General features: G+C 54.1%; 1 protein-coding gene across 1 annotated transcript; it reads right to left on the bottom strand.

The window, feature by feature from the left end:
- Positions 1 to 1,129: 1,129 nt before the first annotated feature.
- LOC121434978 lies at positions 1,130 to 6,354 on the bottom strand. Its single transcript, XM_041633984.1, is given in 2 exon segments — positions 1,130 to 1,490; positions 2,646 to 6,354. Coding segments are annotated over 2 exon segments (4,050 nt in total). The 3' UTR covers positions 1,130 to 1,149.
- Positions 6,355 to 10,507: the final 4,153 nt, after the last annotated feature.

The following is a 10,507-nucleotide window of genomic DNA, read 5'->3' on the forward strand; positions in this document are numbered from 1 at the left end:
TTAACACACAATAATCAGAGGATATGTTTAAGACTGAGGAAGACACACAGGGGGTCAGTCCCGTGCTACAGGCCCAGTAAGTGCCATTGGGAGGTGTTAGGTAATAAGTGCCCTGGGGCAGGGCTAATGTGGTGTTGCAGAGAAGTGAATGTGAGGGTGGGACTTTTCCTATACAAAGGCCCTCTCCTGACACCTCCGATAGCGTCAGCTTGTGCCGTGGTATATCGGAGCACTGGGCTGGTGGGGAGGTCTGATTGGTAAAATTCCCCATGAGTGCCAACCCTTCATAATAGGGGGGCCTAGGTAGTAGGCAGAGCCAGCATTCTTGAGTCCGGTTAGGGTTAGTCAGGTTTAAGGCTTGATATGCCCCCTGTATAAGGCCGACCAACCTGTCCCCAGTTCCGGATACCGCCGGAGCGGGCACTGACGGGAACGAGCCCCCCGCTGAAGAAGTTGAGGAGAGTGCCGGGGTGGCGTTTCCTGAAGGGGGTTGGGCTGGCGCTGGGGGAGGTTTGGGAGGGGATGGAGCCTGTTGGTCGCCCAGGACTGTGTTGGGGCCCAGGGACGAGGATGGAGAATCCGGGGTGAAGCCATAAGTGAGAGTGATTATAGCTCCATGGTCTGGACCGGTGGGGTCGTATCTCCGGATCCCCCATGATCCTGTTAGGGCAGGGGCCTGGTCCTTACATTTTGAAAAGGTCAGGCGAATGTTTGGGCCGGAGGGGTAAGGGGTCTTATCCCAGTATTCTATGTGTAGGGGATCATTTCCCTGGGGGGTTCCCCAAGAGCTAGCCAGGGATCCCCAGGAGGAGGTTTCGCAGCCCCAAGCGTTACAATAATATTGGTTGGCCGTGCTATGTGAGCATCGTTTATGGCTCCGGGTCCCCGGACAGGCATACCAATCAGCATTGTTACCGGGAACCAGCCCTCCCACTGCCTGGAACAAGGTGACTAGATTGGCTTTCATTTCGGGTGGGCATCCTAGATTCTTGGGTCCCTTCATGGTTGTAACATTGAGAATCACATCTGTACCGGCTACTATGAGGGTCCAGGTGCTCTTTCCCACAATGTGGGGCGAGACTGAGTGTTCTCCCAGGGCGCGGGGGGGGGGGGGGGGGGGGGGGGGGGGGGTTATGAGCATCATCAAGACTAGGTACGGGAGAGTCTTATCTTTAGAGGGTTCTGTGTGCGGTGGATCCTCCATGATGCCCCGGTTGTGGTTTCGTCAGGAGGGCTGGCTGCTTTGACGTGCGACGCGTGGACCCAGGCTGCGATGCCGTCAACTTTCAGCGCGGTCGGGGTGGTCAGTAGCACGGTATAGGGTCCCTTCCAGCGGGGTTCCAGATTCTTAACCTGATGCCTGCGGACCCACACGGTGTCGCCAATCTGGTAGTTATGAGGCACCACTGGTCTGTCCAATTGCTCCTGGTAGGCTGCAGCAAGTGGTTTCCAGACCTCACGTTGCACGATTTGGAGTGCCTGCAAATGAGCTTGCAGAGAAGGACTATTAGCAAAGTCTGAAATATTGGAATCAAAGAAATTAATGAAGGGCGGGGGCGCCCCGTATAGTATTTCAAAGGGAGTAAGTCCATGGGATCCTGGAGTGTTTCTGGCCCTGTATAGAGCCAAGGGTAGTAGGAGTACCCAGTCTCTAGAGCCAGTTGCAAGCGTTAATTTGGTCAAAGTCTCCTTAATAGTTCTGTTCATTCTTTCTACCTGTCCTGAGCTCTGGGGTCTGTATGCACAATGTAATTTCCAATCAATCCCCAATAGCTTGGCCACCAACTGACTTACCTGGGAGACGAAGGCGGGCCCATTATCAGTGCCCAACATTTGGGGCATGCCATACCTGGGGAAGATTTCTTCCAGTAGCTTTTTGGTCACAATCTTTGCGGTCTCATGCTTGGTCGGGAAGGCTTCCACCCATCCCGAAAAGGTGTCCACAAATACCAATAAGTACCGGTATCCATACATGCCTGGTTTTACTTCGGTAAAGTCAATTTCCCATTGTACTCCTGGTCGATGACCGCGAATTCGCACCCCCTGTCCCACCTTGGCTTTTCCTGCATTTACCTGTGTACATGCTCTACATTTGTCCACAACCTTTTGGATGATGCTGTCTCGCCCCAGTAAATAGCAAAAAGTCTCCTGCCGATCTAACAATGTTTTCATCTTTCGGGGGCTTAGATGGGTCAGTTTATGTAAGTAATCAAGCATCTTATAGGTGTATGCCATCGGCATCACTGTTTTTCCCTTCCATGTCCATTCGCCCGTTCTCTGGTCCTGCTCCGCTCCCATGTCTGCCAGGAGCTTCAGATCCTCCTCATCATATTCGAGGGGGTCTCTCCTATCCTGGTGCATGGGCAGTATGGCTAGCGGAGCCTGCAGGGCCACCTGTTTAGCGGCTTCATCAGCCAGCCGGTTTCCTCGAGCCTCAGGGCTGTCTCCTTTCTGGTGTCCTGGGCAATGTATAATGCTCAGTTTTCGAGGCAGAAATAAAGCTTTTAACAAGGCTAAGATCTCTGTTTTATTTTTAATTTCCTTTCCTTCTGAAGTCAGTAGCCCTCTTCTTCGGTATATTTCCCCATGAACATGAGCAGTGGCAAAAGCATATCGGCTGTCAGTGTAGACATTGAGCTTCTTACCTTCTGCCATCCTCAAAGCTTGTGTCAAGGCGACAAGCTCTGCTCGCTGCGCAGAAGTCCCTGCAGGCAGAGACTGTGCCCAGATCACTTCGGTCTCCGTGGTTACCGCTGCACCCGCCTTTCGCTCACCTTCCCGCAGAAAGCTGCTGCCATCAGTGTACCAGGTGACATCCGCATCCCGGAGGGGTTGATCCGTCAGGTCCGGTCTGGTCCCGTGCATTTCCGCCAGGATCTCGAGACAGTCGTGTTGTTCCGTCTCCCCCTCCTCTGGGAGTGGTAGCAGGGTTGCAGGATTGAGCGCCACCACTGGTCCGAAATGGATTCGGTCCGAGTCCAGGAGCATGGCCTGATAATGGGTCATGCGGGCATTGGAGAGCCAGCGATCTGGGGGTTGTCTGATTAGAGTCTCAATTGCGTGTGGGGCCAGGATGGTCAAAGGTTGGCCCATAGTCAGTTTGCCAGCGTCCTTGGTGAGGACTGCCACTGCTGCTACCATTCTGAGGCATGGGGGCCATCCTGTGGCCACGGGGTCCAACTTCTTGGATAGGTAGGCTATTGGCCGCCGCCAGGGCCCCAACCTCTGGGTCAAGACCCCTTTTGCATATCCTTGCTTCTCGTCAACAAACAAATCAAAAGGCTTAGTCAGGTCAGGGAGGCCTAAGGCTGGGGCTGTGAGTAGAGCCCGTTTGATTTTCTGGAAAGCCTCATCCTGATCCGATCCCCATGAGTACATCACCCCCTGCTTAGTCAGTGGGTACAAAGGGGCTGCCAGTTCCGCGAATCCGGGGATCCAAAGCCGGCAGAATCCCGCTGTCCCTAGAAACTCTCTCAGCTGGCGGGGTGTCCGGGGTGTAGGGATTTTCATAACTGTGTCTTTCCTGGCCTCCGTTAGCCACCTCTGTCCTTCTTTGATTTGGTACCCTAGGTAGGTGACCTGCCGTTGGCATATTTGGGCCTTCTTGGCAGAAGCTCGGTACCCTAGGTTCCCCAAAGCTTGTAGTAATGCCTCAGTTCCTTTTTTACAGTCCTGAGCCGAGGTAGCAGCTAGCAAGAGGTCATCAACGTATTGCAACAGCATCAGGCCAGGATGCCTCACCCTGAAATCCGCTAAGTCTTGGTGTAGGGCCTCATCGAACAGGGTGGGGCTATTTTTGAAACCCTGAGGCAACCTGGTCCAGGTCAGCTGTCCCGAAATCCCCAATTTAGGATCCTTCCATTCAAAAGCAAATATAGGCTGACTTTTGGGGTGCAGTCTCAGACAGAAGAATGCATCCTTGAGGTCCAGGACGGTATACCAAGTATATGAGGGTGACAGTCCACTTAACAGATTGTAGGGGTTAGGAACTGTCGGGTGTATGTCTTCCACCCGTTTATTGACCTCTCTTAGATCCTGTACAGGTCTATAGTCCCCAGTTCCTGGCTTTCTCACGGGCAGCAAGGGGGTATTCCAAGGGGACCGGCAGGGGACTAATATTCCCTGGTCAAGAAGCCTTTTGATGTGAGGCCTTATTCCTTCCCTTGCCTCGTGAGACATGGGGTACTGTTTAATCGAGACAGGAGTAGCAGTTGTCTTGAGGCTTACCATTAGAGGGGGCTGCTGTCTGGCCAGCCCCATTCCCCCGGTTTCTGCCCATGCCTGGGGAAAGCGGTCCAGCCAATAAGCCTCAGTGGGGGCTGCAGTGGTACTATCTTTTTCATGCAGCCTATATTCATCTTCTAGGCTGAGAGTCAGCACATGTAAGGGTTGTCCCTGAGGGCCAACTACCTGTGCTCCGGTTTCCTTGAAGAAAATTTGAGCTTTTAATTTTGTGAGCAAGTCCCTTCCTAGGAGCGGATATGGACAGTCGGGCACGTGGAGGAAAGAATGAGTCACCTTACCGGTTGCTAGGTGAACCTTGCGATCCGTGGTCCATCGGTATCGTTTTCCACCAGTGGCCCCTTGGACCCAGGCAGACTTGTCACTCAGGGGTCCGGGGTCCCTGGTTAGCACCGAGTGTTGAGCTCCTGTGTCGACCAGGAAGGTGACGGGTTGCCCCCCAACATCTAAGGTTATCCTGGGCTCAGGGGGGGGCTCCTGGCCCTGACCCCCCTAGTCGTCCAGGGTCAGGAGGGAGGTCCGGGGTGGCCCGAATCTCCTGGGCCCTCTCCGTTTCTTGGGGCAATCTCTTGCCCAATGTCCCTTTTCCTTGCAGTAGGCACATTGGTCCTTGTCAAGGGGTTGCCTTTCCTTGTCTCCTCCCTGTCTATCCTGCCTTTGCCCTGACACTACGGTGGCCAAAAGCTTAGTCATTTCTTTATGTCTCTTGCGATCCCTCTCTTTTTCCTTTTCCTCAGCTTCTTTTCTGAAGCGGTCCTCTCTCTCCTCTGCTTCTCTCCTGAGGTGGTCCTCTCTCTCCTCCTGCGTCTCCCTTTTATTGAAAATCTTTTCTGCCTCCTTTAACAGATCCCGGAGTGAACTTTCCCTGAGGTTTTCTAGGCGCTCCAGTTTGCGCCTGATATCTGGGGCTGACTGCCAAATGAAAGACATGGAGATATTGGTCTCCTGTCCGGGGTCGTCGGGGTCATAAGGAGTATACCTGCGGTAAGCCTCTTTAAGCCTCTCAAGGAACGCAGAGGGAGTTTCCTCTGACCCCTGTATAACCTGCTTTACCTGAGCCAAATTCGTTGGGCGTCGAGCCGCCCTGTGGAGACCCGCTATGAGCAACTGGCGATAGAGAACTAGGTGATTCCTACCTTCCACCGTGGTGAAATCCCAAGAGGGGCGTTCAAGGGGAAAGGCAGAATCTATTTCATTAGGCAATTGGGTGGAGCGGCCATCAGGTCCCCGGACTTCCTTCCGGGCTTCCAGGAGGACCCTCTGCCGTTCCTCCGAAGTCAGCAGGGTCTGCAACAGCTGCTGGCAGTCGTCCCATGTAGGCTGATGGGTGATCAAGATAGATTCAATCAATGCGGTCAGCCTAGAGGGGTCCTCAGAGAAAGGAGGGTTATTATTTTTCCAGTTATAAAGGTCCGAGGAGGAAAATGGCCAGTACTGCAATTGGCCGTTCATTCCCGTGCGGAGAGGGAATGCCTGTGAGGAGGTTGTATCTGCTGCATGCGGCTGGTCCCTCCGTCCCCTCAGGCGCGCGGCCATCGGCGAAGGATCAGGAGAGGCAGGCGTTTCTCTCTCAGTGGGGTCAGCCTCATTCGGAGACTGCGGGGCTGGCTCCTGGTACGGGGGAGGATCCTCCGTGAGGAGGTCCATTAGCAAGTCGTCCTCTGGAGGCAAAACTTTGGGGATAGGGGATCCTGAGGACTTGGTGAGGGCTGGGTAGAGGGAGGAGCGGGGCGGGGGTCCCGTAGGGGTGGGAAGGAGTGGAGGGGGTAGAGTGGGTGCAGAGAAAGTGAGGGTAGGGGGATTTGGGGCGATGAAGGGCTTGACCCAAGGCGGTGGGTCATAAACCATTGCTTCCCAAACCACAATATATGCGACCTGGTCTGGATGCCCGTGAGGGCCAGGATCCATCACTTTAGCCTTAACCTGTAGGATAACATTGATGTCAAAAGTTCCATCCCGAGGCCAGCCCACATTGAATGTGGGCCATTCTGAGGAGCAGAAAGTTACCCAACGTCTCTTCCGAATGTCCAGTGACTGGTTATTTGCAATGTCTTGGACATCTCGCCAGTGCTGCAAAGTGAGGCTTAAAGGGGTGGTTACAGATTGGCCCATTCTCTCAACCGCGGTGACAGTAACAATCAGACAAACACACAAAATACAACTTAGACCAACACAAAATCGCGCAGCGCGGCTTCGGCGTAAGACCGAAAGCAAAACTTCAGACGGAGACTCTGAGGATCCGGATTCCTCGTCTCCCAGAAGAATCACATACCCTTCGGACTGTGGGGGCGCCCCAAACAATCCTATTCGGTAAGGATTCACAGAGTTACCGATGGGCCAGGCACCACATCCAGCCCCAGATGCCTCTGAGACGTCTCCCAGGGCTGCGGTCGGGAGTGCGAGCCCGTCGGCTCCTCCGCGTCCGCCCGATACAGATCTAGTCAGCCAACTAGTACAGAGTCAGTCGCAAGCGCAAACACAGAACACCGAAACACGGATACACTGAAACACTGATATTCAGGGGAAACAATCGCTGGCCAGCTTACCTCCCGGTGGTGGGTCGGTGATCCCTGGACAGGAGTCTCCAGATCTCGGTGGGACCTCCAAATGAAAGACCCCCGTGGTAGGCAGTCTTTCAGACTGGGGAGACCCTCCCAAGGAACAGCGAGACCACTCTCCGGATGCAAACAGCAAGAGGCTTTTATTGAGTACACAGGTACCTGGGGCGGCTTAGTCTTTCGGGAGACAAGCGCGCCTGCAGACTGGGGGAAGGTCTTTTTATAGGAAAGAGGGCAGCAGAAGCAGATTACAGAAGCAAATGCGTCGTTAGTGGTCAGTTGGAATGGGGCAAGGGGCACAGGGGGTTTTTCCTTTCCCAGCACAGATGTATGGGAACAGACATCCTGTTAATTGATGTCCTGTCCTAATCTATGGATATAAAGATCCTGTTTTGCAGCCAGGGACCCTGACCTTACTCTGCACTTACAGTCGTACGTCAAAAGCTTTGTGAAATGACGTTACAGCAGATAAGCTGGGATCTTTCATAGGGGGAGTTGTCTCTTCTGTGAATTACTGATATTCTAAATTGGGCACGTATACTGACTATAGGCATCCTGTTTCCCTAAGCAACCGGGATGTTCTCATTAGAGCAGGCCAGCTGCGGGTTCCTTATCGCTTGAGGCCAGATGGCTGACCGGCTGACCGCGGATATCTTGCCTGGCTTCTCCGCCCTCATTCTCAAGTCGAACTTCCCTGCTCTAATTACTTGCGTTGCTGCAAAGTTTAAGCCTTGCAAAATGGCGTTACTGCTGCTTAGTGAGTGGGGGTCTTTCACTGGGAAAGATGTGAGCTTTTCTTCAATGGCTGGACTCCTGAGGACTGATCTGACTGGGCTGCCAGGATGGGTAGCTGTGTCTCCTCTTCCAAGTATGGCCTGTGCCCCGAGTTCACACCTGGCCTCCACAGGGCCTGTTGGCCCAGGAAAGCTGTGCCCATTCTTCCATACCTTCCCTTAACTGGCTCTCCAAGAACTGCCAGGCCAGGGAAGCTGTGCCCTCCTCTCTCACTGCTGGCCTCTCCAGGACAGGACAGGTCCTAGGGGCCAGGACAGGAAAGATACACACACTCCTCCATGGCTGACCACCCAGGGCTTTGCCATGGCCTGAGGAGCCAGGACACGGAAGCTGTAACTCCTCTTCCATGACTAGCCTTCTCAAAACTTCCAGTCTGTGGAAAATACACCTGCTGTCTTTTTCAGCTGGCCTCACCAGGTCATGACATGTCAGCTCAAGTCAGGCTATGGGCATTGCAACCCTTCTTCCATGCATGGACTCTTCAGGGCCAGACATGCCCTGGAAAGGCAGGCTGGGTCCACTGAACTCCCCTTTCCCAAGGCTGGGCTCTCCAGGGATGGACATGCCTTGGAGAGCCAGGCAAGGACACTGCACCCCTGCCATTTGTGACTTGCCTGTGCATGGCCAAACTGGCACTGTGGAGCAAGATGGGGGAATATGTGCCCCCATCTTCCACATCTGACCACTGCAGCTTACAAAGACTCTGGAGGGGAGTCTGTGACCCCATGTCCATGACTCCCACTGCAGAACCAGATACTACCTGTGGCGCCATGCTGGGAAGCTTTGCCACCCTCTTCCCCAGCAATCCTCCACCGTACATGCCAGGACCTGGTGTGCCATGCCAAGGTGTGCTCTCTCTTCTACTGATGACCTCCTGTGGGCATGTCCAGTTCAAGTGAGCCTCCTGGGGAAGCTACACCTGTATCTTTCATGGCTGGTCTGTGCAGGACTGCACATGCCTTGGGGAGCCAAGCTGGGTAAGGAACTCATGATTTCAATGCTATCCTCTAATTGGTCGATCATGCTCTCTGGTGCCAAGCTATGAAAGCTTTGATCCCTCCTCCGTGGCTGGCCTGTACCTCCTCGTTCATAACTGGCTTGCCTAGAGGCTGTATACTTGGGGGTCTGTGCTATCTCTTCCACAGAGTGTCTCCCAATGGTCTGGTCTGGTCTGGTCTGGTCTGGTCTGGTCGGAGAAGTTGTGTCTCCTCTTAGATGGCTGTTCTTCACAAGTTCAGTAAGGTCCTGGGAACCAGAACATGGAATCTGTGCCCTCTCTTTCATGGCTGACCTCTATCCCCTCTTCCATGACTGGACTCCCAACATCAGCAAACTTAAAGAAACCAGGCCAGAAAAACTGTGCCCCCCTCTTTCATGTCTGGACACCCCAAGGCCAGCAATGCTCTCAGGAGCCAGACTGGGGAAACTGAAGCCCCTATTCCCTGGCAGGCCTTCCCAAGACTCTCTATGCTCTGGTGAACCACCCTGGGGAATCTGTGCTTCTTCATCCATGGCTGGGCTATGCAGGACCATAGAGTCCATGGGGAGCCATGCCAAGGTAATTGTGCTCCCTCTTCCATGAATGGCCTGTACCTCCCTTTCCACAGCTACCCTCCCCTGGTCTGTGAATCTGGGGAATATGTCACCTGTCTTCCTCAGAGCGCATCTCTATTTCCTGCCAGCCAGAGAAGCTGTACTTCCTCTTTGACGGCTGGCCCCCGCAGTACAAAACAATCTCTGGGGAGCCAGACTAGGGATGCTATGGTGGTCTCTCCAGGGCTGGCAATGTACTGCGGTGCCAGGCCATGGAAGCTATCCCTCTTATTTTCCCCAGCTGGTTTCTCAACAGCAGGCCATGATGGACTCAGACTGATATACAGCAACCCTACCTTCCACTCCTGAAGTCTCTGCCCTGGGCTTGTGAGGCCATGTAAGATGTGTCCCCCACTTCAAAGGATGGTATCTATGGGTCAGGCCATGCTCTGGGGAGCCAAGTTGTGAAAACTGCTCCCCATTCCAAAGCTGGCCTCTCATGGCCCGCATGCCCTGGATTCCAGTCCATAGGACCTAGAACCCCTTTTCCACAGTTGTTCTCCAGATTGCCAGACAGACCCTTGAGAACCAGGCAGGGGAACCTGTGCCCCATTTACCATGACTGGCTTCCACAGGGCCAACATGTCCTGTGGACCCAGAACATATGAATCTGCAACCTCTAACTCATGACTGGCCTCTGCGAGAAACACAGGAACTGGGGAGCCATAGCAGGGAACCTGTGCCCCTCTCTACCATGGCTTTCCTCTGCAAAGTCAGACAGGGAACCTGTGACCCCCCTCTAAAAATGCTGGGATCTGCAGAGCTTTACAGACCCTGGTGAGACAGGCCTGTGAATCTGAGCCCCTTCTTCCACAGGTCACCCTACCTGGGCCAGTCAAGCCAAAAGAAACCAGACCAGGGATGTTGTGCCCCTACCTTCCATGGCTGGCATCCTCAGGTCCAGAAAGACTCTTCTGGATCCAGGCATGGGAACCTGTTTCCACTTTGTCAGCTGGCTACCAGCTAGCCAGAGAATCCGTAGGAAAACATGTTGGGGAAGCTATTCCTCCCTCTTCCACAGATGGTCTCCCCAGGACAGTACAGGCCCTCGGCTGTCAGGCCGGGGAAGCTCTGCCTCCTAGTCCATGGCTGGTCTGTGCCTTCTTCTCTCATGACTGACCTCCTCTGGGCCTGCCAGCCTGGGGAAACTGTGCCCACTCTTCCACATATGTCCTCACCAGGACCTGCCAGGTCAGAGAGGTTGAGTCTTTCCGGGGCTGTGCTCTCTACGTCTGGAGAAACCATGGGGAGCAAGACTGGGTTAGCTGAGTCCCTCTCTCCAATGGCTGGGCTCTCCAAGACCAGCCAATCACTGGTGA

This window comes from Microtus oregoni, unplaced genomic scaffold, assembly GCF_018167655.1.
Source record: "Microtus oregoni isolate MIOR12 unplaced genomic scaffold, Mior012 000045F_ref0000178, whole genome shotgun sequence".
Taxonomy (NCBI): Eukaryota; Metazoa; Chordata; class Mammalia; order Rodentia; family Cricetidae; genus Microtus; species Microtus oregoni.